General features: G+C 38.3%; 1 protein-coding gene across 2 annotated transcripts; it reads right to left on the bottom strand.

Moving 5' to 3' along the window:
• Positions 1–25,861, bottom strand: LOC122709265 (cytochrome P450 2C9-like). Of its 2 annotated transcripts, XM_043926486.1 has the most exons (9): positions 25,624–25,861; positions 23,953–24,115; positions 23,595–23,744; positions 18,256–18,416; positions 16,907–17,083; positions 9,062–9,203; positions 4,101–4,288; positions 1,231–1,372; positions 1–515 (listed from the first exon to the last, which is right to left on the bottom strand). In XM_043926486.1, the coding sequence occupies exons 1-9, from the start codon at positions 25,798–25,800 to the stop codon at positions 334–336; spliced, it is 1,482 nt and encodes a 493-aa protein (XP_043782421.1). In that variant the 5' UTR covers positions 25,801–25,861; the 3' UTR covers positions 1–333. The 2 variants fall into 2 exon arrangements, with proteins under 2 accessions (XP_043782421.1, XP_043782422.1); XM_043926487.1 differs by lacking the exons at positions 1–515; positions 1,231–1,372 and adding an exon at positions 3,304–3,359.
• Between the last annotated feature and the right edge of the window lie 2,029 nt (positions 25,862–27,890).

Genomic DNA, 27,890 nt, shown 5'->3' with positions numbered 1-27,890 from the left:
ATCAAATTATGTGTTTTATTAGGAATATGCATAGCAGAAATAGCTCTGTATTGTACACACAGTAATCATCTTGTTCTATATTGTATGGAGCGCATAGTACTATGCACATAAAACTACTCAACATTATATAATTATTTGCATATCTGGTGGCCATATGGATGTTACAGAGTATGAAGAACAGCAGATACATTTCTACATTGAAATTACACAATAAATGAGGAGAGGTCAGAGCAGGCACTCTCAGAAAAGATGATGGGAAGCAGGTGAACGATACCGCAGATGAGAGGGAGTTGAAGACAACATCACTGAAGAAATCAGAGGATCTAACATTCCTCACATAGGAATGAAACAGAGCTGGTAAAAAGGTGGCACAGAAAGTAACCCATTGACAACTGGGGTGGTGTCGAGGTCCTTTGGGTCAACCACAGATTTCAAGGTAAATTTTTGTAAAATTGTGGTCAGGAATAAAAACAGCTCCATGCGGGCCAGGCCCTCTCCCACACAAATCCGTTTCCCTGGAAACAACAAACAGAGGGTACATACTCCTTGAACTCTGTCTTTCTGGCTGTCAGAAAGAGACTATGTAGTATCCATTTGACGAATGTTTGAATGGATGGATGGAATGGCTGGATGGACAGATGGGAAAAGGATGAACACATATGCTATCCACCTAACATCTTATCATAACAAATATCATTCCTTCAAGAAATATTTATTGACTATTCCAAGCACTTGATTATTCATGCATTATAACTGCAATTTCATATTTTCAAATTTCTACCCATCTTTTTCTAGAAACTCACATACATTGGCTGTATTTTCTGATCCTAGTCTAATAGTCCCACATGTTTCTTTTCATTCTTCACAGCCTCTGTTCTCTGCTCTAAGTATACCTACTCTTCATCAAACTCTAACACACCTTGAAGTTTCAAGTTTTATAACAGAAGATTCTCTTTGGCTAAGTTGTAGTTCTCTGATATTTTCAGTTCCCAGTTCAAGTTTTATTTCTAAAGGGGAAGAACTGGGTCACCTCTCCAAAGCTCCAGTAATCTAGCCCAATAATGAGCATGTTTCATGGGGAGGGAAAGTGCATAGGTATTGGGTTGCTGCCCCTCATCATGGGCATGAGCATTTCTACCAGCCCCAGGGTAAGTACTATATAACTCCCAACTGATCCTTAGAAGGTATCCTGTCCTCTAAAGTACTGAATGGGGGAAAAAAAATTATTACCTGTTGAGAAAGCCATGAAATAGTCACTCTTCCTAAAGTTGCCACTCTCATCCAGAAAGTGGCCAGGGTCGAACACCTCTGGGTTGGGAAATTCTTTGTCATCATGTAGCACAGAAGTCAGTGATGTTAATATATCTGTGCCCTGGAAAGAACAGATGAAGATAAACTGAACTATGAAAAAGTCACAGAGCTTCAAGAACTGCTGCAAATCATTTAGTACAATCTTATGATCAATAATGAAGAATCCTCAGTCCAAAGAAGGGCAGTGACATTTTGAGGCAGAAAGAACAAGCAATAAAGAAGAATAAGTTTAAGACTAGTGGCAAAGATACTGCTAAGTGAACAGCCTCTGAAATACTAGGTATTTCTAGGTATTTCCAGACCTTATGAACAATTCTGCTTATCACATTTGGACAGTGGTGTCTGACCCCACCAGATGCTTTTCTTTATCATTTCAATTTTCACTCATCTTATATGTGGATTATGGTTGAATATGGGAAGTCTCTATTGGACTTGAAAGGTCTGGAGTTATCTGTTCATAGTGTTTTTGTAAATGGATTATGATCTTCTATGATAATAAGTATGGCAACAAATGGGGCTTCCCAGGTGACTCAGTGGTACAGAACTTGCCTGCCAACGCAGGAGACTTAAGAGACACAGGTTCAATCCCTGGGTCTGGAAGATGCCCTGGAGGAGGCAATCCACTCCAGTATTCTTGCCTGGGGTTATCCCTTGGACAGAGGAGCCTAGTGAGCTACAGTCCATAGGGTCACAGAGTAGGACACAACTGAAGCAACTTGGCTTGCATGCATGGTAACAAACATTAGTGTTTACCGTTGCCATGAAGACCGTTTACCGTTGCCATAATAACATACGGTAGGGCTTCCCTAGTAGCTCAGTGGTAAAGAATCCACCTGTCAATGCAGGGACACAGGTTCAATCCCTGCCCTGGGAAGATCCCACATGCTGGAATCATGGAGCAGCTAAGCCCAAGCACTACAAATACTGAGCCTTTGCTCTAGAACCTGAGAACCACAACTGTTGAGCCCAGACACTGCAACTAGTGCCCTAAAGCATGTGCCCTAAAGCACATGTTACACAACAAGAGAAGTCACGGCAAAATGAGAAGCCAGTGCACTGCAACGAGGATTAACCCCCACACACCACAGCTAGAGATAAGCCCACAGGTAGCAACAAAGCACAGCCAAAAATAAATAAATAAAATTATTTTTAAAACAATATGTGGTTGCTTTCATTGCAGATTAATCCTAGATTTGAGACACAGGAACTATGATAAAACTAGAAACATCATTTTACACCAATTCAGCTTAGTATCATTAATTTAAACAAGCTTTACTAGCAAAGTTAAAACTGTTGGGCGAATGATTAAGAAGTGTTATTCTCTCAAAGCTCTAATGTACCATGCAATAGATTTTTATGTATTAAGTATAAAAAAAAAGACCTGTTCCCTGGAGACATCTGACAGGTACCACTTTATCATGTGAACAACACTGCATAATCAATAATAATGGGGTAAATGACAGTATAAGCCTTCACCTGGTTTATGAGGAAAAAGAAACTATAAAGGTTATACTAAGAAAATTAGGAAATTTTAAGTATAGCCTGTACATTAAATAATATTATTGTTTCAGTGATAACTCCTGTGTGCACATGCTATTATTCTTCTGCATACAATAATCACTGTTATTGAGGTATGCATACTGAAGTAGGGAGCTTTTAATGGATATCAGATATGGATAGATAAGCATTTATTAATGGAAGAAATTTTCACATATTGCCATATAGTGAAGTTGTTCTGTTTTATAAATGATTTAACTTGAATTCTGTATTAAGTAAAACATCCTGTTATGCTCTATCAAATATATGTTGTCCATGCTCCTGCTCAGTCATGTCCGACTCTTTTTGACTCCATGAACTGTAACCTGCCAGGCTCCTCTGTCCATGGGTTTTTCCAGGCAAGAATACTGGAATGGGTTGCCATTTCCTCCTCCAGGAGATCTTCCTGACTCAGGGATTGAAATGGTATCTCCTGCATCTCCTACATTGGCAGGTGGATTCTTTTATCACTGAGCCACAGGGAAACTTCTCTAATCTGATAAAAAAAAATTCTAACAAATATACATAAAACATCATTCCCAATAGTGAGATGTTAACTTCCACTTTCCTTCATATCAGAAATGAAACAAGGATGACATGAAGATATTAGCCCAGATAGCAGGATAATATATATAGAAATTGCTATTAACTAGAGATGTTTTCAAAATGACTTTAAATTTAGCAAGGTTGTTACATATAAGGTCATCAAAATGATAAAATCAATTATATATTTTGATATTCCACATAAAAATGGAAAATGCATTTTAAAATGCTTATAACAATAACAATAAACACCTTGGAAAGACAAAAAATATGCAAATCACTGGCTGAAAAAAATTAAAGAAAGCCTTTAAAATAGAAAGACTATATCATATCCAATAAATGAAAAATTCAATGTGTCATGATATTAAGTCTTTCCAAACTGATCTAGCATGTCACTCTGATAAAAAATCCCAGCAGTGTTCTGGTAAATTGACAAATTGATACTAATGTTCATTTGGAAATGTGGACAGCTATGGTTAGCCCAACAACATAAAAGAAGCAGAACAAATTTGGAAGTCTTGCACTGCTACCTGTCAAAATCTGTTATAAAGCTTTACAGACTAAACTGGAAACAACACACAACCCACCAAGCCACCACACACATGACTATTTTTACTTCTCTCACCTTGTGTTCATCGAGGGTTGCCCCCATACTGTGTAAATGAGAACTTCAAGACCAATGAGGTCAGTAAAAGAGAAACCAATCTTACCTTGGGGATGAAGTAGTTTCTGAATGTAATATCACGGGTAACAGCATGGGGCAGGTTGGTAGGGACCAGGTCAATGTATCTCTGGATCTCGTGGATCACAGCATCCGTGTAGGGCATGTGGCTCCTGTCCTGCATGCAGGGGATCCGGTGTCTGCCAATTACACGGTCAATCTCTTTCTGGACCTTAGCTGATAAGGAAGGTAAGGAAGATTGATGGAGAAAGAGGAAAATTCACACCACATTCCATACCAATTCAGCGATACATGAGACACTATGATGGTGTCCCAGTATCATTGTACACATTAACTATATGGCCAGAAATGGAACTAAACTGAGCGAGATAATGGCCATAATACAGACACGTAAAAGTCTCTTACAAGCCTGGCTTAAGATACATCTATACATCCTTTTATATTAGCATACATGATAAAACAAAGAGAAATGATGGAATGTTTCAAATATAAACAGAATATAAAGTCAAGAAATTATAGTCCTTGAAGAAAGAAACAAGACTCAAATATTAATTTTATATCAGAATAATATGGGTTGAAAAGTTAAATTATAATATGTGTGTTTTGTGTATTTGTGTATTATGCGTGTGCAATTTGTAATGGTACTCAGGTCATTCTCCAGCTTTCAAATGCCACCACCTTCAGCATTCTAGCAGTTTCTTCTGAAATTCATGTCCTATTCTAAATAATGACTCTCTATTTTTATTTCTCACTCACAGATTCTTAAACAATATGAAATCTTGGTATGAGAGTTGAGAATTTACATCTCCATCCTTCCTCATACAAAATCACACACACACCACACACACATACACACCCCCTTAATCTATTTCCCCAATATATTTACACCACAAATTTTGATGGTTAGAATATTCATTGTATCATCATTCTACAATGCTCTCTGGTAAGACAATTATGATCATGCTTCATATTTGGTACTTTCTTGGACTTAACCACATCTCTTTAGGTCAATTCATAAAATTCTGTGCCCTGATTCAGGATTATTTCCAAATGCTTAGGTAGATGTTCAAAGTCCTAATCATAATAACCCTATTATTCAGAAGCCACAGGGAGTCCATCACCTCTCTTTTGTTCTTGGTATCTCCCGAAACATCTGCTTTATTCATCTAACCCATTTAGAAATGGATACTTTCCAGGCCTGCTGTCTAGCAACAACACTGATAATTTCACTCTCCTTCATGAGGTTTCCAAACCCTGGAGCCCATGACTTCCTCTGACATGACTTCAGGCATTTGGATGAGAAAGGGGAAAGAGTGGGTAAAAATTTGTTAAACATACAAGTCTGAAAATACCCTTTTAAAAATTAATACCCAGTTTGATAGTTGCTCTTGAATTATGATGTGGTTGTAAACTCTTTTATCTAGAACCTGCTACATCTCTCTAAGTGTTTTTGTGATATTTTTCTCTTTTATCCAGGTATGCTGAAATATCATGACCCTGTGTATTAGGGTGGATGTTCTTATTTCATTCACTCTGTGAGACCTGTTGAGAGAATTTTCTGTCTATATTGCAAAACTTGGAAGTCTTTTCTCCAGAGTGCTCACTCACTGGAGTTTTCCTCTGGCTGCTGAATTTCAGGAAGCAGGATGGGAAAGGAGCTAAAAATCTCTGAATTCAAGAAGTGGATTCTTCCCTAACCTTTCCTCTAAGCTGTGACCTTACTCTTTTCCCCTGTCTCTGCCCAGTGTCTTAAGTAGGGCCTCTTAGATTCCCTTTCTCTAGACAGTAAACCTTTCATCCTATTGGAGAAACAGAGTTACTTGAAAGAAGTTATCAAGACTTGTGGTTGGCAGAGTTTCCTTTATCAGCCTATGTCTTCCTCTACCTTTTTTGAAACTAGGTACTTCCAAACATAACCTTAAGGACTGTAAGAACATAAATGACTTCTCCTTGTTTGATGCCACCACTCTAATGGCAGAAAGTGAAGAGGAACTGAAGAGCCTTTTGATGAGGGTGAAAGAGGAGAGTGAAATGCTGGCTTTAAACTCAACATTCAAAAAACTAAGATCATGGCATCTGGTCCCATCACTTTATGGCAGTGATTAGATAGCATCGCCGACTCAATGGATATGAATTTAAGCAAACTCTGGGAGATAGGGAAAGACAGGCGAGTCTGGAATGCTGAAGTCCACGGGGTCACTAAGAGTTGAATACGACTTAGTGACTGAACAACAACCACAAAATTATGACATTTCCTCTTTTGACATTTAGGCTATAACTTCATCCTCTCTACTGACTTCATTGTCAACCCTCAATATGCTCTCTATGATTCAAAAATCTGTTGAATATTTGTTGGCTGCTTCCTGACTCCAACTTAGAAAGGCTAATTCTCATAGGTTATAGGTTATAACCATTTCAGTGGTATTCTGACAAACAAGAAAATATGTGCTTCTAAACATAACCATAGCCTTTAAAAGTTAATTTCTATGCACCTATGGACACCTTATCTTTGACAAAGGAGGCAAGAATATACAATGGAGAAAAGACAATCTCTTTAACAAGTGGTGCTGGGAAAACTGGTCAACCACTTGTAAAAGAATGAAACTAGAACACTTTCTAACACCATACACAAAAATAAACTCAAAATGGATTAAAGATCTAAACATAAGACCAGAAACTATTAAGCTCCTAGAGAAAACATAGACAAAACACTCTCTGACATAAACCACAGCAGGATCCCCTATGACCCACCTCCCAGTGTATAGGAAATAAAAGCAAAAATAAACAAATGGGACCTAATTAAAATTAAAAGCTTCTGCACAACAAAGGAAAATATAAGCAAGGTGAAAAGACAATCTTCAGAATGGGAGAAAATAATAGCAAATGAAGCAACACACAAAGAATTAATCTCAAAAATATATAACCAACTCCTGCAGCTCGATTCCAGAAAAATAAATGACCCAATCAAAACGTGGGCCAAAGAACTAAATAGGCATTTATCCAAAGAAGACATACAGATGGCTAACAAACACATGAAAAGATGCTCAACATCACTCATTATCAGAGAAATGCAAATCAAAACCACAATGAGGTACCCTGTCATGCCTGTCAGAATGGCTGCTATCAGAGTCTACAAGCAATAAATACTGGAGAGGGTGTGGAGAAAAGGGAACCCTCTTACACTGTTGGTGGGAATGCAAACTAGTACAGCCACTATGGATAACAGTGTGGAGATTCCTTTAAAAACTGGAACCAGAACTTCCATATGACCCAGCAATCTGTTGGGCATACACACTGAGGAAACCAGAATTGAAAGAGACACGTGTACCCTAATGTTCATCGCAGCACTGTTGGTAATAGCCAGGACATGGAAGCAACCCAGATGTCCATCAGCAGATGAATGGATAAGAAAGCTGTGGTACATATACACAACGGAATATTACTCAGTCATTAAAAAGAATACATTTGAATCAGGTCTAATGAGGTGAATGAAACTGGAGCCCATTATACAGAGTGAAGTAAGCCAGAAAGAAAAACACCAATATAGTATACTAACACATATATATATATAATTTAGAAAGATAGTGACAACAACCCTGTATGCAAGACAGCAAAAGAGACACAGATGTACAGAACAGACTTTGGGACTCTGTGGGAGAGGGCGAGGGTGGGATAAGGGAGAATGGCACTGAAACATGTAAATTATCATATGTGAAACAAATCGCCAGTCCAGGTTCCATGCATGATACAGGGTGCTCGGGGCTGGTGCACTGGGATGACCCAGAGGGATGGGAAGGGGAGGAAGGTGGGAGGGGCCTTCAGGATGGGGAACACATGTACACCCACAGCGGATTCTTGTCAACGTATGGCAAAACCAATACAGTATTGTAAATTTTTTTTAATTAATTTTTTTAAGTTAATTTCTAACAAAAAATTGATGCTTTTGAACTGTTGTGTAGGAGAAGACTCTTGAGAGTCCCTTGGACTGCAAGGAGATCCAACCAGTTCATCCTAAAGGAGATCAGTCCTGGGTGTTCATTGGAAGGACTGGGGCTGAAGCTGAAATTCCAATACTTAGGCCACCTCATGGGAAGAGTTGACTCATTGGAAAAGACCCTGATGCTGGGAGGGATTGGGGGCAGGAGGAGAAGGGGATGACAGAAGATGAGATGGCTGGATGGCATCACCGACTCGACGGACATGAGTTTGAGTAAACTCCGGGAGTTGGTGATAGACAGGGAGGCCTAGTATGCTGCGATTCATGGGGTCACAAAGAGTTGGAGTTCTTTTTGAAAGATAAAATTCTTGACCCCTTAAAATGTGTATTTTGGCAACAACCATTTTTCTGGAAAAAAAACCTATTGATTAATACAATTTCTTTACATACACATCTTAAGCTAATTTATTATCAATCTAACTCTTTAGAGGACTTCTTAGATTGTTGAAATTGCATCAGGTGACCTCACTAAATTTCTGATTTCCAATCTCTTTAATAAGGAGAGCTTCCAGTTTCCCAACCCTGGTTTCTTTCTTTCTTTCTTTCTTTTTTTGATTTTTGGCAGCTCTGTCCACAGCATGTGGGACCTTAGTTTCCTGACCTGGGTTTGAATCAGTACTCCCTGCATTGGAGGTTGAGTTATCACCACTAGACCACTGGGGAAGTCCTTGGACCATGGCTCTAGAACACTGCATTTTCAGCATGTAGGGACATCAGAGTAGTCTTTCCATAATCAAAACCAATATGCAGCTCGAGGCCAATTCATGCTGGCCGTGCTTGCTACACATGACCTCCTATGAAAGTCAGGTGCTTAATATCTTCACATATTATGTAAAGACATCACATTACTATCCCTTCATTAAATCTGGGGAAAAAAATTAAGCTGCTTAGTCAGAGATTTAAGTGATTCTCTAAGAGAAACAAGGTAGAATACATTCAAGCATCTTTCTATCATCTCTTCTGCAGTCACCCTGCCCACCATGTTATCATACCCATGACCTCAGGGTGTTTCAGCAGGAGGAGGAGCCCATATCTCAGTGTGGTGCTCATCGTCTCTGTCCCAGCTGCAAACAAATCCAATACGGTGTTTGCCAAGTTTTCAACTGTATACTCCAGTTCTTGATTGTGCTTTTCCTAGGAATAGTTTAATTAAAAAGTTACAAACCATACAAAAAAGGAGGAATTATGGACCAGAATTAGCAAAAAAAATAAGTTGACACAAATCATTCCTGAGGAAGTCCAGATATGGACTTACTAAACAAAAACTTTAAGATACATGTCTTTAATATGCTTAAATAGCTAATGAAAATCATCAAGAACTAAAGAAAATCTGAAAAGTGTACAAACAAGTATAGAATAACAAGAAAGGTACTATAGAAATAAATCAAACAGAATTTTGGAGCTAAAAATCACACTACCTGAACATTTTTCAATTTATCAGAAAGTTTGAACAGTAGACTATGGGAAATCCAAGAAAGAAACAGCAAACATGAAGCAGAATAAAAATTTCCAGTGTGATTATCAGAAAGAAAAAGGAATAAAGAAAAATGAATAGAATCTAAGGACCCATGGCACTCAATCAATTGTACTAACATCCATTTTATGAGATCCCAGAAAAGAGTTAGGGAAGGAATAGAAAATATGTATTTGAATAAGAATGACTGAAAACTTCCAACATTTTATGAGGTACATGAATCTAGAAATCCAAAAAGCTAAACAAACTCCAAGAGGAATGAAACCAAACAGACTCACTGTAAGGCATATTTTTTTTCCATTTATTTTTATTAGTTGGAGGCTAATCACTTTACAATATTGTAGTGGTTTTTGCCATACATTGACATGAATCAGCCATGGATTTACATGTATTCCCCATCCTGATCCCCCCTCCCACCTCCCTCTCCACCCGATCCCTCTGGGTCTTCCCAGTGCACCAGCCTCAAGCACTTGTCTCATGCATCCAACCTGGGCTGGTGATCTGTTTCATATTTTAATCAGACTGTCAAAAGCCAAAGCAAAAGAGAGAATGTTCAAAGCATCAAGAGAATAGTAACTCGTCATGCACAAAGGATCATCATTAGGATAATCACTCATTTTTTCCACAGACACTGTATAGGCCAAATATCAATGGAAAGATATATTTAAAATCTTAAGTGTAAATACGTCAACCAAGAATTTTGTATTTGGTAAAACCATCCCTCCATAAATTAGGAGACATAAGACATCCCCAAATTAAAAGCTAAGGGGTTCCAGTTAGCAAAACCAAAGGACAAGATGATAATTCAAAGCCAGATTGACAAACAAAGTTCCTTGTTAAAAATAACTATGTAGATAAATGGAAAAGCAAAAGCTACTGCATTCTAATATAAAAGCCTCATTTCATTTCCCATATTATTTAAAAGAAAAAAAATCATGAAACAATCATTATATGATTCTAGTTTATGATTCTAGGCACAAAATATAAAGATGTGATTTTGTGACACCAATGAAATAAAGGGGGATGAAGCTGGATGGGAGCAGAGTTAATGTACATGATTTGAAGCTATTGAGGAATCAGTTCATACTGAATTGTTATGAATTTAGCATGTTAACAGTAATCTCTTTTATAAGTACTAAGAAATTAATTTTAAAACACACAAAAAATTTGGAAGGAAATTAAAAAAGCTACATTGGAAAAAGATCAAACAAAAATAAGCCATATTTAAGGAACTAAGAAACAAAAATTATAAAATACATTAGAGCAAAAAATTATAGGGCAGAAATAAATTCTTCAATATGAGTAATTACTTTAATCAATTGAAACTCATGGTGTAGGACAGATATTGAAGGAATAAGATTTTAAACTGTGCATCTAAATATTCCACTACATAATCCTAATATATCTATACTAGTATAGAATATAATTTAGCCATAAAAGAAGGAAATCCTGATGTCTGTGACAACAAGGATGGGCCTTGAAGTTATGCTAAGTGAAATAAATGAGACACACAAAGACAAATTACCATATGATCAAATTTATATGTGAAATATTTTAAAAACTTGATCTTATAAATAGAGAGGATATATTGGTGGCTGCAAGAGTTGGGAGGAGAGATAAAAATGAATGAAGGGAATCAAAGATGCAAATAGTCCAGTTATAAAATAAATAAGTCCTGGTGATGTAATATACAGCATGATGACTATAGTTAATGACATATTCCCTATTGAATTGCTAAGAGAGCAAATTCTAAGATTTACAAGAAAAAATCTATAACTATGTGTGACAATAAATGTTAATTATATACATTGTAGTCATCATTTTTAATATATGCATATGTTGAATCATTATGTGGCACTATAATCTATAACTAATATGTTATATGTCAACTATTCTCAACAAAAAACCTTGCATGTGGTACAAGATGTTGTACATTTGAGATGCCAAAACACAAATACATTGAATGAGAAAGAGGGAAGGAGATTTTGCAAATTATGAGTAGCCAAATAAAGCAAGACTGGCTATAATAATGTTAGAAAAAATTTTTATCAAAAATAGTTTAAAGGGACCAAATAAGAATGGGATGTTTCATAGTGGACTAAGAAAGGTGATAATAAAGTTTAACATTCAAAAAACTAAGATCATGGCATCTGGTCCCATCACCTCATGGGAAATAGATGGGGAGACAGTGGAAACAGTGTCAGATTTTATTTTTGGGGGGCTCCAAAATCACTGCAGATGGTGACTGCAGCCATGAAAATAAAAGACGCTTACTCCTTGGAAGGAAAGTTATGACCAACCTAGATAGCATATTAAAAAGCAGAGACATTACTTTGCCAACAAAGGTCCGTCTGGTCAAGGCTGTGGTTTTTCCAGTGGTCATGTTTGGATGTGAGAGTTGGACTGTGAAGAAAGCTGAGCGCCGAAAAATTGATGCTTTTGAACTGTGGTGTTGGAGAAGACTCTTGAGAGTCCCTTGGACTGCAAGGAGATCCAACCAGTCCATCCTAAAGGAGATCAGTCCTGGGTGTTCACTGAAAGGACTGATGCTGAAGCTGAAACTCTAGTACTTTGGCCACCTCATGCGAAGAGTTGACTCATTGGGAAAGACCCTGATGCTGGGAGGGATTGGGGGCAGGAGGAGAAGGGGACGACAGAGGATGAGATGGCTGGATGGCATCACCGACTCGATGGGTGTGAGTTTGAGTAAACTCCAGGAGCTGGTGATGGACAGGGAGGCCTGGCGTGCTGCGATTCATGGGGTCGCAAAGAGTGGAACACGACTGAGAGACTGAACTGAACTGAACTGAAGAAAGGTGAATTCATCAAGTCATATAATTATAAACACATATTCATCAAGCAACAGAGCCCCCAAAATATATGAAGCAAAGATTTATAGAACTGAAAGGATAAATGGAGAGTCTACAATAACAGTGGGAGATTTCAAAACTCAGCTTTCAATAATGTATAGTACACCTAGACAAAAGATCAATGAGTAAATACATAAGACTTGAACAACCCTAGAGTCAATTATTCTCACAAACATATAAAGAATTCTCTACTCAACAACAGAAGAATGCAGAGTCTTCTCCAGTGTACATATAACTTTTTCCACAGTAAACTATATGTGAAGTCATAAACAATTCTTGACAAATTGAAAAAAATAAAAATGATACAAACTATCTTTTCTGACCACAATAAAATGAGGCTAGAAATAAAAAACAGAATGAAAATTTACAAATGCATAAATGTAGAAAAATAAATCTGATAGCTCCACATGTAAAGACCCTGGAAGTTTCAACTCCATTCTTAATAACAAGTGAAAACCTGAACAGACTAAAACCAACAATTCTTTTAAGACTCCTAAGAGAGTTGAGCACAAAAGGAAAACCACTGCCCCCTAAATTGGAGAGGTTGAAAGGGAGTCAGACTTACCAAAGAAGAGCTCACGAACAGAAATCACAATGAAATTCAGTGCTAGGGTAGGAAAATCTGAATCATATTTGAGAAATTGCTAAAAGCTCAGTGTGGAAAACACTGAGAGAGGGATGACTCCACAGGATGACTGAGTCATCCAGGAGCTACCATAATTTTTGAAATTTATTCTAGGAGCTTGAGCAAATTCTGACAGTGCAACTGGAAAAAAAAATCCACTCATGTTTCCATCAGAGGAAGGGCAAAAGGAAAAAATAATTAAATGAAGTATAGTTGATTTTTAAAACTGTGCTAGTTTTAGGTATACAGCAGAGGATATACACTTTTTCAGATTCTTTTCCATTATAGGATTTTACAAGATATTGAATACAGTCCCTTGTGTTTTACAGTAATTATCTATTCTATATATAGTAGTTGAGTATCTATTAATCCCATACTCCCATTTCATCACCCCCTTCCCTTTATTACCTAACAAAATAAGTTTGTTTACTATGTCTGAGTCTGTTTCTGTTTTATAAATAAGTTAACTTATATATATATATATATATATATATATATATATTTAGATTCCACATATAAGTGATATCATATAATATTTGTCTTTCTCTGTCTTGCTTCACTTAGTATGATAATCTCTAGGTCCATCCATATTGCTCAAATGGCATTACTTAATTCATTTTTAATGGCTGAGTAATATTCCATTGAATATATATATCACATCCTCTTTATCCATTCATCTGTTGATGAATACTTAGGTTGCTTTCATGTCTTGGCTACTGTAAACAATGCTACTATGAACACTGGGGTGCATAACTTTTCAAATTATAGTGGGGAGAACACTATAGGAGTGGGATCGCTGATCATATGAGAACTCTATTAATAGTTTTTAGAGAAACCTTCATACTGTTCCCCATAATGGCAGCACCAATTTACATTCACACCAATAGTGTAGGAGGGTTCCCATTACTCCACATCCTCTCTACCATTTACTGCATGCATGCCTCGTCACTCATTCGTGTCCAACTCTTTGTGACTCCACGGACTACAGCCTGACAGACTCCTCTGACCATGGAATTATCCCAGCACGAATACTGGAGTGGGTTGCCACTTCCTTCTCCAGGTAATCTTCCTGACCTGGGATCAAACCCTACATCTCCTGTGGCTTCTGCATTGGCAGGCAGATTCTTTACCATTGAGCCATATTTGTAGACTTTCTGATGACAGCCACTGTGACCAGTGTGAAGTGACACCTCATTGTAGTTTTTATTTGTATTTCTCTAATAATTTGTACTTCCCTGATGGCTCAGATGGTAAAGAATCCACCTGCAATGCAAGAAACCTGGGTTCAATCCCTGGGTTGGGAAGAGCCCCTGGAGGATGGCATGGCAACCCACTCCAGTATTCTTGCCTGTAAAATTCCATGGATAGAGAAGCCTAATGGACTGCCAACTCCAGTCCATGGAGTTGCAAGAGTCGGACACAACTGAGTGACTGAGCATGCATGCAAACATATATGTAAGGATATAATACCAAAAATATCAATTTTTACTTTATTTTTATAATACCAAAATATCAAGGCTCAACAACAAAGACAAGGAACCTAATTTTAAAGGGGCAAAGGACTTGAATAACAATATTTCTTCAAAGAAGAAATAAAAATGGGTAATGACACATGAAATATATTCTAAATCATTGTTCATTAAGGAAATGCAAACTAAAGCCACAAAGAGAGATCACATTAACCAGACTAGCTTTAATAACTACAAGAAACTAGAAAATAAATAATGGTAATTACATGGGAAAATAGGAATGCTTTACATTGCTGGTAGGAATATAAATGCTTCAGTCACCATGGGAAAGTCTGGCTATTTCTCAAAATGTCAGACTTAAAATTACCATAGGCTTCATAGATTTACTCCTAGGAATATACTCAATATAAATGAAAATATGTCCATGAAGAAATTTGTACACAAGTATTTGTGGCAACAGTGTTCATTCAGACCCAAAGGGAAACACCACCAATGTCCACAAATACATGAATGTATAAAAAGTCATGGTACGTATATTAAAATGGAATATCATGCAGCCATACAAGAGAGGAACAAATACTGATATACATGATAACTTAGACAAGAATCCAAAACATTATACTAGATGAAGCCCAAAACAAAAGGGGCAATGCTATAAGTTCTTTTATATGCTATATTCATGCACGCATGCTAAGTCGCTTCAGTCGTGTCAGACTCTTTGTGACTCCATGGACTGTAGCCTGCTAAGCTCCACTATCCATGGGATTCTCCAGGCAAGAATACTGGAGTGGGTTGCCATGCCCTCCTCCAAGGGATATTTCCAACCCAGGGATTGAACTCACATCTCTTATGTCTCCTGCACTGTCAGGAGGGTTCTTTACCCCTAGCACCACCTGAGTAGTCCCATACTATATTCATAACAAGCAAATCCATAGACATAAAGCAGAAAACAGGTTAACACATGATGGGGTGGAAGGAATGGAAAGTGATCATTTAATGGATATGGTATGTTTCTGGAGAGCAATAGGAAAGTTTTGAAATAAGAGAACTAGTGATCACACAACACTGTGAATGCAAGTACATACAACTAAATCATATACTTTAAAACAGTGAATTGCATGTTATATGAATTTTACCTATATTTTAAAATGATGTTACTCCATAAATCGATCAATAGATTTCCTGCAATCCTTATAAAAATCATTAATTTCTTTGCATAAATTGACTAGTTTATCCTATAATTAACCTGAAAATTCAAAGCATTCAGAATAGCCAAAACACTTTTAAAAATTAACAACAAAATTAGAGGACTCACAGTTCTCAACTTGAAAACTAAACACAAAACTAATAATTAAGATGACCAGATGATATGCTACTAGTATAAGGACTGACATTTAGATTAATGGAATAGATGTCAGATTACACAAATAATCTAGGGCTTCCCTTGTAGTTCAGTCAGTAAAGAATCTGCCTGCAGTGCAGGAGACCCGGGTTCAATCCCTAGTTGGGAAGATCCCCTGGAGAAGGAAATGGCAACCCACTCCAACATCCTTGCCTAGAAAATCTCATGGACAGAGGAGCCTGGTGGGTTGCAGTCCACAGGGTTGCAAAGAGTTGGGCACGACTGAGTGACTAACACTTACTTACTTACACAAATAAAGGGTCAAATTTTGAGTGCACTGATTTTTGACAAAGGGGCCAAGAGGGAAAAGGGGTGTCTTTTCAACACATGGTATAGAATTCATGCCCACAGACATATAATTCCAGCTCCATATCATTTCATTCCATTCATTTCATTCCATTCCATTTAATTCCACTCCATTCCATTTCATTTCATTTCATTCATAACAATTCATTTTTACTTCACACTCAAAGTGCTCTCTTTCTTCCATCCACCTACTCTTCCTCATCACAGGCCTATGTATACTATATATAATATATACAGTATTCACCACCTAAAATTCCTTCCCCTGTCCTTCACTGCAAATATATTAAGATTTATTTCCAAACACTTGGTATGCAGGAAGCCCAGCTAGATTAAGCCATTCTTTTCCATTCCCTAATACAGTGTGTGCAATGATCATGTTCAACTTCATATTATTCCATGATATTTTGCATTTCCTAACTTGTTTCTAATTGTTTCCATTTCATCTGAGGTGTCATTCTGTACTTCTCTGTAGGAAGATTATTAGTAGGTAAACAGTAGAATCAACATATTCAACTAATTTAACAATTAAACATTATATCTTCCATAATGCATACCATATATTTGGACATACATCATGTACTTAAAATGTTTGTCAACATTGCTGGCCAAACCACTGAAACATCACTGGTAAATTCAACAGCCCTAAAAATGCACAAGCAATCAAATAATTGAGCTGTCATTAACATTTTACCTGTTCCATCTTGATCAGGAAACAATCAATAAAGTCCTGAGGGTCGTTAATATCCAGAGATGCTTGGTGTTCCCTTGTTTTCTCCAAAACATAACTTTTCAAACAAGCAAAATTTTCAAAGAATTTCTTATGTTTTCCTGGAATATAATCAAGGAGAGCAGGGAAAAAACTGCAGAGCTAGAAAAAAAAATTGTTCATTAAAAGAAAACACTTAATGAAGATTTAAATATTATATGCCAAGCCCTGGTTAGAAAATGAATTATAAATATCAAAATAATTCAGTCACTGTATAGATGGGACTTTTTAACTTCACAAATGCATAGTTTTCTATGCTAATAGATGTATTTCAGGGAGAACATTATGACCAGGGATCAAAGATGGTATTCATCTCCTATACTCATACATCATGTTTACAGTATAAAGGCATCTTTGTATCAATTCTTTCATTTTCTGCATCAATTCTCCTCACAATTATGTAATAAGAGATACCATGAAACACAATGATTCACCTTTTATAGATGATATCAGATTATGGGAGTTTAGGTAATCTGATACAGAAAACAAGCTGATCCCTGATATTTCTATTTCTGTTTAGTGGCCTCAATCATAAAATCGGTATTTTAGGACTAAAAGGGTCCTAAAGACACCATGAAACACAACTCAACATTTTATGGATAAAGTAACTGGGAACCACAGCAATTAAGTGACCTCTGTAAGGTCAAACCATTGACTTTTAGGCAGAGGACAGAACATTTAGCTCAGCACAGGGTACACCAGTGATGTTGGTTTGCGGTTCCTACACTAAAACATCATCATTTTGTCATCCTCAAAGCAATTATTTTGTTAGTTAAGATACCAACTGAAGCATCAAACTCTCCTATCATATTCAGTGTCCCCTGGGAGCCCCTTGAAGGAAATACTCTCTTTCTTCCCAAATAGATATTTCTGTCAGCTAACATGCTGAAGAATCCATGAGTAGAAATTGGGGAACAAGACTTGTGGGCAATGGAAGCCTTTCCAGTAGGACCTGGAAGTACTTCTACTGCTGTGGTCATGCTTTGGGGAAGTTACCAAAGTAGTTTACAGAAATTGGTCTTTGGATCTTGGTGGAAAAACCACTGAACAAGGTAAATGGGACTGAGCTGCAGTTCTATATTCTGGGCACGTATTTTCCTGTCTATCATTAAGGGCTCTGCAGTCATCCCCAGATGAGTACGCCATGATGCTAAGCTCTGGGCAGGACTGTGTTGTTCACACATTCACCTCACAGCTTGGTGCCCAGAGAGATCTGGATCTCATGGGGGAAAGAGCCAAAATGAATCCTTGAGAAGAAAGGACTTTGGCCTCACCTGCAGCCATGGAGAGCCCAGAATCCTGATGTTTTCATTCAGTCTTTCCATTAGATCTAGAAAAATCTGATCTTTATAATCAAAATGATTCCGGAAAATAATGGAGCAGATCACATTGCAGGGGGCACAGCCCAGGATGAAAGTGGGATCGCAGGGCGACCCTAAAGAATAACAAACAATTTGAAAACACCATTAAAACATAGGCAAGAGACACTTGGTGTTTGAGATAACAGGTAAAGGTAATTTTAGAAACTCTAAAGTGATATCTCATCAACAAATTCCTTTAAAAATAAATATTCAGCATGCATAAAATCAACACATCACTTTACCTTAACCTGAGTAGGATATTTCAGCACAGCTAGTTAAATAACAGGCTTTTACAACTATTCAATTCACTCCTCCCACTTTTACTTGTACCCTTTTCACTCAAGGTGCCTATAAATTTGAAGGGAAAATGACAAGAACATCTAAAGAGGCCATTTTGTATGATTTGATAACGAAAGTTATCAATGTTCAATATCATCTGTCTGCAAATTAAACACTGACAGAAAGAAAGAAAATTGTTAGGGAACTCAAAATGAATAGTTGAAAAACTCATGTGCAGAATCAGGGAGGAAAAGCTAAAGTGAGAGAGAGAGACTGTAGTTGAAGTCATGCATTTGAAAGAATAAATGTAATAAAACACAAAGTATCCATGCTATATGAGAAGAAAAACTAAGATACAAGTGAACAATTAACCAATTATTATAAATTGGATTTTTGTCTAATTATATTTTGCCTAATTTATATTAATAAAATGTAACATTTTAATTTCAAACATAAATCCCTAGATAAGTGAAACAAAAAAAGTAACTTGATGAGTGGAATTCCCTTAATTTTGTTTCCATGTTTAAAATTTCTTCTTTTTTAAGAATTAATGTCCCTCATTTACCATGGCCATTAAAATTAATATATTTAGAATTAATACTAGAGAGGATTTGGAGAAAAGGAAACACTCCTATACTGTTGGTGGGAATATAAATTGATGGAACCACTATAGAGAACAGTATGGAGATTCCTTAAAACACTAAAAATAGAGCTACCATATGATTCAACAATCCCACTCCTGGGCGTATATTCAGAAAAGATAAAAACTCTAATTCAAAAAGATACATGCATCCCGATTTCATGTCAGCACTATTTATAATAGCCAAGACAAGGAAACTAGAGAAGGCAACAGCAACCCACTCCAATATCCGTGCCTGGAGAATCCCATAGAAAGAGGAGTTGGGTGGGCTACGGTCCGTGAGGTCACAAAAGGTCAGACACGACTGAAGTGACTTGGCACAAGACACAGAAACAACCTAAATGTCCATCGGCAGATGCCTGGATGCCGAAGGTGTGAAACACACACACACACACACGTAATGAATATTGTTGTGTTGTCTAGTCTCTAAGTCATGTCTGATTCTTTGTGACCCCGGGACTATAGTCTGCCAGGCCCCTCTGTCCATGGGATTTTCCAGGCAAGAATACTGGGGTGGGTTTCCATTTGCTTCTCAAGGAGATCTTTCTAATCCAAGAATTGAACCCACATCTCCTGCATTGGCTGGCAGATTCTTTACCACTAATGTCACCAAAAAACCCCCAATAAATATTACTCAGTCATTAAAATAAAGAAATAATGCCATTTTCAGCAATATTAAATTATTGTATTGAGTGAAGTAAGCCAGAAAAATAACTATCACATGATATTGCTTATAGTATGTGAACTGAGAACTTCTAGATGTACCTGCTGGATTTAGAAAAGGCAGAGGAACGAGAGATCAAATTGCCAACATCTGTTGTATTATAGAAAAAGCAACGGACTTCCAGAAAAACATCTAATTTTGCCTCATTGACTACACTAAAGCCTTTAACTGTGTGGACCACAACAAACTGTGGAAAATTCTTAAAGAGATGGGAATACCAGACCACCTTACCTGCCTCCCAAGAAACCTGCATGCGGGTCAAGAAGCAACAGTTAGAACCAGACATGGAACAACAGACTGGTTTCAAATTGGAAAAGGAGTATGTCAAGGTTGTACATTGTCACCCTGCTTATTTAACTTATATGCAAAATACATCATGTGAAATGCCAGGCTGGATGAAGCACAAGCTAGAATCAAGATGCCAGGAGAAATATCAATCAGTTCAGTTCAGGTCAGTTGCTCAGTCCTGTCCTGATCCTCTGTGACCCCATGGGCTGTAGCATGCCAGGCTTCCCTGTCCATCACCAACTCCTGGAGTTTGCTCAAAGTCACCTGCATCAGGTCAGTGATGCCATCCAATCATCTCATCCTCTGTTGTCCCCTTCTCCTCCTGTCATCAATCTTTCCCAGCATCAGGTCAGTGATGCCAGCCAATCATCTCATCCTCTGTTGTCCCCTTCTCCTCCTGTTATCAATCTTTCCCAGCATCAGGGTCTTTCCAAAGAGTCAGTTCTTCACATCAGATAACTAACGTATTAGGGCTTTAGCATGAATGCTTCCAATGAATACTGAGGACTGATTTCCTTTTAGCATTGACTGGTTTGATCTCCTTGCTATTCAAGGGACTTTCAAGAGTCTTCTCCAAGACCAGAGTTCAAAAGCATCAATTCTTCGTCACTCAGCTTTCTTTATGGTCCAACTCTCACATCTGTACATGACTACTGGAAAAACCATAGCTGTGACTATCTGAACCTTTGTTGGCAAAGTGATGTCTCTGCTTTTTAATGTGCTGTCTAGATTTGTCATATCTTTTCTTCCAAGGAGCAAGTGTCTTTTAATTTCATCGCTTCAGTCACCATCTGCAGTGACTTTGGAGCCCAAGAAAATAAAGTCTGTCACTGTTTCCACTGTTTCCCGATCTATTTGCCATGATGTGATAGGGGTGGGGGGAAATGCCATGATCTTAGTTTTTTTTTGAATGTTGAGTTTTAATCCAGCTTTTTCTTTTTTTTTTTTCCATTTATTTTTATTAGTTGGAAGCTAACTACTTTTTGGACTCTGTGGGAGAAGGCGAGGGTGGGATGATCTGAGAGAATAAGCCAGCTTTTCCATGCTTCTCTTTCACTTTCATCAAGAGACTCTTTAGTTCTTCGCTTTCTGCCATAAGGGTGGTGTCATCTGTATATCTGAGGTTTTTTATATTTCTACCAAAATGGTGACTTCTACCTATTAACTTTAGGCTGTCTAAAGTTATCCTGAGCCAACAGCTTCCTCTAAACATACCCTGTGACACAGCTCTGCCCACAAGAGGGACAAGACCCAGCTGCACCCACCAATGAGCAGGTTTCAGTCCCACCCACCAGGAAGCCTGCACAGCTCCAGGACTAATCTCAAGCACCAAGGGGCAGACAAGCTAGAAGAACTACAGTCCTGCAGCCTGTGGAAAAGAGACCACAAACACAGGAATTTAGACAAAATGAGATGGCAGAGAAATATATTCCAGACTGTACATTTGTTGCTGCTGCTGCTAAGTCACTTCAGTCGTGTCCGACTCTGTGCGACCCCTTAGATGGCAGCCCACCAGGCTCCACCGTCCCTGGGATTCTCCAGGCAAGAACACTGGAGTGGGTTACTAAAATCCAAAAAAGATGGGGCAAAATTTACAAACTGAAAACAGAACCAAATTCTACTTGGAGAAGACAAGATAAGCAGGTGTTGCTAAGATAAAATTTAGTTAAATAAATATTTCATGACTTGGTTCTAAATAGGAAAAGGAGTACGTCAAGGCTGTATATTGTCATCCTGCTTATTTAACTTATATGCAGAGTACATCAAGAGAAATGTTGGGCTGGATAAAGCACAGGCTGCAATCAAGATTGCCAGGAGAAATATCAATAACCTCAGATATGCAGACACTGCCTTTATGGCAAAAAGTGAAGAAGACCTAAAGAGCCTCTTGATGAAAGTGAAAGACGAGAGTGAAAAAGTTGGCTTAAAGCTCAACATTCAGGAAACTAAGATCATGGCATCTGGTCCCATCACTTCATGGCAAATAGATGTGGAAACAGTGGAAACAGTGGCTGACTTTATTTTTGGGGGCTCCAAAATCACTGCAGATGGTGATTGCAGCCATGAAATTAAGACACTTACTCCATAGAAGGAAAGTTATGACCAACCTAGACAGTATATTAAAAAGCAGAGACATTGCTTTACCAACAAAAGTCAAGGCTATGGTTTTCCCAGTGGTCACGTATGGATGTGAGAGTTGGACTATAAAGAAAGCTGAGCACAGAAGAATTGATGCTTTTGAACTGTGGTGTTGCAGAAGACTCTTGAGAGTCCCTTGGACTGCAAGGAGATCCAAGCAGTCCAGCCTAAAGGAGACAGTCCTGGGTGTTCATTGAAAGGGCTGATGTTGAAGCTGAAACTCCAATACTTTGGCCACCTGATGCGAAGAGCTGACTCATTTGAAAAGACCCTGATGCTGGGAAAGATTGAGGGCAGGAGAAGAAGGGGATGACAGAGGATGAGATGGTTGGATGGCATCACCGACTCGGACATGGGTTTGGGTGGTCTCCGGGATGGACAGGGAGGCCTGGCGTGCTGCGGTTCATGGTGTCGCAAAGAGTCGGACACGACTAACAGACTGAACTCAACTGAACTGACTTGGTATATGTGTGTTTTAACAGAACTAAGATGTAGCATACATTTATTCAAAATATACAAATTAGTAAAATTAGTATTGAATAACAAGAAATAATGAATGCTGATACTTTTTAAAGACTGCTGTATTTTCAAAGAAAGCATAATTGATGAGAATTGCACTAAGATATACCAAGATGATTAAAACCATAGATCGTATTACTATTGGCCAGAATTGTAGGCCTGAGCCCTGGAAGTAACTCTCAAAATTGTCTGTAAGGCTGAATACATAAATATAGTCCACCTAAGTGAACACACATGTCACTTGTTTCATGTCCCATAATGGTCATTCCCACCCTGTCCAATTAACAAGTATTCCCTGGTAAAATATTCCAGAATAGACAACCACATTATCTCTACCCTTATCTGTTCTTTAATATTTTTAGGAAATGACTCAAAACTATGTTTTGTGGTTTCTGGTTTGAAAACAAAAAGTTTAGGAGATAATTTGATTAAATGATCTTTATGCCCACACTGCATGCACAGTCATGGGAGTACACACACAATAAGCACAGATACACAAAAGCTCCTTGGCTGCCTATGCTTTATAACCCCCTCCCCCCATCTGAGGGCTGACAGCCAATACCCATATGAAAGATGCGGCCTTCCCTGAAATATTTCCAAGGATGTCACTGGAGAGAGAGCAGCCTGTTAAGGTCAGACTTAAGAGAAAATAGAATCACCCACCATTGGTTTTTCTCAACTCCTCCACAAGGCAGCGTGCTTCCTCTTGAACACGGTCCTCAATGCTCCTCTTCCCCATCCCGAAATTCCTCAGGGTCATGAGGGAGAAGCGCCGGGTCTCCTTCCATATCTTGCCATTGCTGAAAGCGATTCCTACCAGGGAGCGAAACAGAAACTAGGAAGGAAGTTCTAGGGAAGGAGGAGTGAGCTGACACATGGCAGCCTCAGAGAGGGAACACGATCTGCTGGGGGGCCACGTTGCGGGGGCGGAGAGAGGGGGGCGGCATTTTCAAATTCCTCTTTTCCATCATCCCCACTCCTACCCTTTGCCAATGCTGAACACCCACACATACATACCTACCGTATCCCTTAGTAGCTCTCTGAATCACTGGGTAACTGCCTCTTCTAGAAAACTCCTCTCCCAGGTCAATCATAGCTTCCTTCACTACTTCATATCCATGCAAGACCACGGTGGGCTTCATGCCAAAATACAGAGTGAACACAGGGCCGTAGACTTTTGAGAGCTGGGAATGAAGAGGCATGTAACAGCAAAAGAAGTCAATATGAGATACTATGCTGTGCCTGATGCTGAATGTATTATCATCCTGCTATTATGTTTTTGTTCTGCCAGAGAGAGCCTAATTATGTATTAAATTCAGAATTTAATGCATAAATATGGTGGTAATGTTATAGGTTCTACTTATGAATGACCTGAAATGCTGGGTAATGGCCCAAGTAGCTGGTGCACAGATTATAATTAATCCTCAGATCAGCACTTTCAGTGGGTTTATTTTCCCCACTATAAATAAGGAAACTGAGGTTGCAGAATTCTGTTCCATGTCCAGCATCCCAGGGCTAATATGTAGACGATTCAAATTTGAAGATCATAGTCACCCTCTGATCCTTGAGAGCAATGTAGCAATCCTCAAGGCCCACCTTTTGGACCAACAGCCAACTCACTGCTTCAGAATCACCGGTGGAGCAGTCATTAGAATTCTGATTCTGTAGCCCTATGATGAATACTAGAAATTTATAATTTAAAAAATAAGTTCATATAACTCTAATGCCCAGCCTAGTTTGAGATCCTCTGGTATCACTAACACAGAAAGAGAGGAAGCATCATAGAGGCAGTGCCAGGACATGCAGCATCTCATGGAAGAACAACACTTTCTATGTGGCAGCATTCACAGGGTACAGATGGCAGTTTCCTGCAGAATCCAAATGAACGCTGCTGCCACCAGTGGGACCCTAACTGATGACTTGTTTCTTTCATTCCTCCGTGATCATCCTAATCCTAAATTAATTCCTTAACACCAGGCACAATGCCCTTCTTCAGAAAAGTTCTGTTTTCCTGGTCATTTGAACAAAACACACAACTTATATAGTCAATGATTTCAGGAAAGAAATCACTAATCATATGCTGAAGCTGAAGCTCCAGTACTTTGTTTGGCTACCTGATGTGAAGAGCCAACTCACTAGAAAAGACTGTGATGCTGGGGAAGATTGAAGGCAGGAGAAGAGGACGACAGAAGACGAGATAGCTGGATGGCATCACTAACTTCAATGGACTTGAGTTTGAGCAAGCTCTGGGAGGTGGTGAAGGACAGGGAAGCCTGGCGTGTTACAGTCCATGGGGTCACAAAGAGTCAGACACAACTGAGCAACTGATCAACAATATAGTAAATTATTTCTGGAAAGAAATCACTAATCACAGAACATTTCACTTACCCTTTACTTCCAGTCCCATGTGAAATAAAGGAGGCAACACTCCCAGCTTTTAAAAGTTAATTATTTTGATTCTACCTTACAAAGGCATAAACGCTTCTCTACTCACAAAACACATTAATTTGTTCCTCTATTTATGATAATAACAGGCCTGAAAAGGCAAGAAAAATATCAAATTTACAGGGAGTAATTTGCTTCAAACTGACCTGCTTTAACAGTGTGCTCGTAAGAATATATATTATTCGTTAAATTGGGCTTATTTTACTTACCTTTTACAAGACACTGGAGGAACATAAAACCTACTTACATTGGTTAAAGATTTGCTGATGTCCTTAACATATAACTGTAGGATGTTTCCAAGGATTGGGAGAGGAGTGGGGCCTGGCGGGAGCTTCCCTTTCCCAGAGCTCTGTTTCCAGAGTGAGAGGAGAAGCAGACAGCAGAGACAGAGCACCAGGGCCACAGCCAGATCCACTGATGCCATCTCTTCTTACTCAGACCACTGTGAGCCTGAAATCAAGAGCTTTTGTAACAGGCCCTGCTAATTCAACTTGGGCCTCTCTGAGGAATAAAGATACCGTTCGATCACATCCACTTTGTACTCTATTCTGAATGGACTTTGGCCATTGATAAAGATAAAATTAAAGTGTCCTTTAGTCTTGTTTTCCTTCTGTTCAATGACGACTGTAGAGACTGTCATTTAATTGCACTGGGTTGGGATCAGGTTTGCTAACAACAACAACAAAAAAGTATTTCCATTGTGCAGCCAAGAATTAGAACCACTAAAATAAATAACTTGATGCCCCAAACAGCTCAAAACTCTGGATTCTAGTCAATGACCAGTTGCAAATGTATGACTTTGAGGGAAATTGGTGTAATCTGTGCCTTTTTTTATTAAAAAAAAAAAATTATCTTGTAATGCAATATAGGATAATTTGTCCTTGAAAATGTATGTGTTTAAAATTTTTAATGTACTGCACTACCATTACAGTTATAAAAAAATAATTAATTATGACATATTTAAGATAGTTTAAAAATCAGAATAGAGTAACTATGGTTCTGGCATCCAAAATGAAGTTCGGCAGTCATTGTGGATGTGGTTTTTAGACATAAATGTTCCTGTATCACTGAGAACTTGAATTCTTTTCTGTGTCAAACTCAAGGACTCCACCAACCATTTTCAAAACAATATATGTTAGCAGGTACTTGCTACGATTTTGTATTTTCAAAGTCCTCTCCAGACTCTCCTCCCTCCGATCCCCCATCCCTGCATCCACTGCTTCACAACTCTGTAACCATTTCTAAGTCCAACCAATTTTGCTTACAAGCATCCTTACCTCTTGCCATCTACAAGTCTCACTTCAGTTCAGTTCAGTCTCTCAGTCGTGTCCGACTCTTTGCAACCCCATGAACCGCAGCACAAGTCTAGTTCTTGACAAAAACTTCACCTACTCTTGTGGTTTCTTGTCTTTATAAATTCCCCATTTTGTAGCCTAGAAGAACATAATTTAAGACCTTCTTGGATCTGTGCTTCCTGGGCTACAGTCCTATCAAGGTCCAAATAAACACCTCTTGATTTTAACCAGATCGTCATTCTTGGAATTCATGCTTAACATTAACATAATTCAAACCTCTTAAATGACCAAAGACATATACAGTAATTATCTAAGTAAATTTACGGGATTTTTACCTTGAAATCTCACATCTACCTTAGCAAAAAAAAAAAAAAAAAAGGAAGGTAGAGATAGTAATTTGATATTTTTTATATGAGGGAAAAGGTGATTCTGAGATAAGAGAACTGTCTAGCATCACAAGGCTCATAATAAATAAAATTAGGATTTAAACTGAGATCTTCTGACTCCCATTGTGATGCATTCTCATATATACCTCAGCTGCCTCAAGAACAATTTTAGAAAAACAAAACCAAATAGCCTAAAATATTACTCTGAATATGCACCCCACTGATTGTTCATTGATTGTTCAGAAATAACAGGCATCACAGGATACACATGTCCCTGGACTTCGAGGGGAAAAGTCATAGATTCTTAAGACAAGAAATTCTAAAAAGATATTCACCCTTCTCCAACACCAAAAAGCAAAACTTGCTCAGGCAATAGAGGGAATAGACAGTCTCAAGAATTTAGTGGGGAAGGCTTGAGAAACTATGACTCAAGCCTCCTACTTGCCTCCAGACACAATTGTTTCTGTTGCCTTTTGGAGTCTGTCTTTGTCAGAAATAATGAAATTAAGAATACACGGAAAATGCAGACTTGACTGATATAAAAAGGTGTTTACTGGGAGTTTGTTAGGACTGCAGCCCAAGAGACAGAGATTCAAGAAACAACTGAATCACACTCTCTCTGCTGGACTATAAAAATGTGGAGGCTTATGAGGGCAAAATTCACAAAATTACAAAAAGTGTTTGTCAAGAATCACTGTTGGAGCTGGCAAAGTAGGGGTTCCTATTAAGTAACCGTTAGCTGGGGTCCAAAATGGTGGCACAGTTACAATGGGAGACCTTGAGAATATAAGGATGTAGCTGGTAAGTGTTTTCTGAATAGGGCTAGTCCTGTC

The sequence above is a fragment of the Cervus elaphus genome, chromosome 15 (genome assembly GCF_910594005.1).
Source record: "Cervus elaphus chromosome 15, mCerEla1.1, whole genome shotgun sequence".
NCBI lineage: Eukaryota > Metazoa > Chordata > Mammalia > Artiodactyla > Cervidae > Cervus > Cervus elaphus.
This window is presented reverse-complemented; position numbering and strand designations above follow the sequence as displayed.

Coding starts and splice junctions, on each gene's coding strand:
- LOC122709265 (XM_043926486.1), bottom strand. CDS start 25,800: ATGGCATCAGTGGATCTGGCTGTGGCCCTGGTGCTCTGTCTCTGCTGT. Junction 24,116..25,623: donor TCAGCAAATCTTTAACCAAT/GTAAGTAGGTTT, acceptor CTTCATTCCCAG/CTCTCAAAAGTCTACGGCCC. Junction 1,373..4,100: donor GAAACTACTTCATCCCCAAG/GTAAGATTGGTT, acceptor TGTTCTTTCCAG/GGCACAGATATATTAACATC.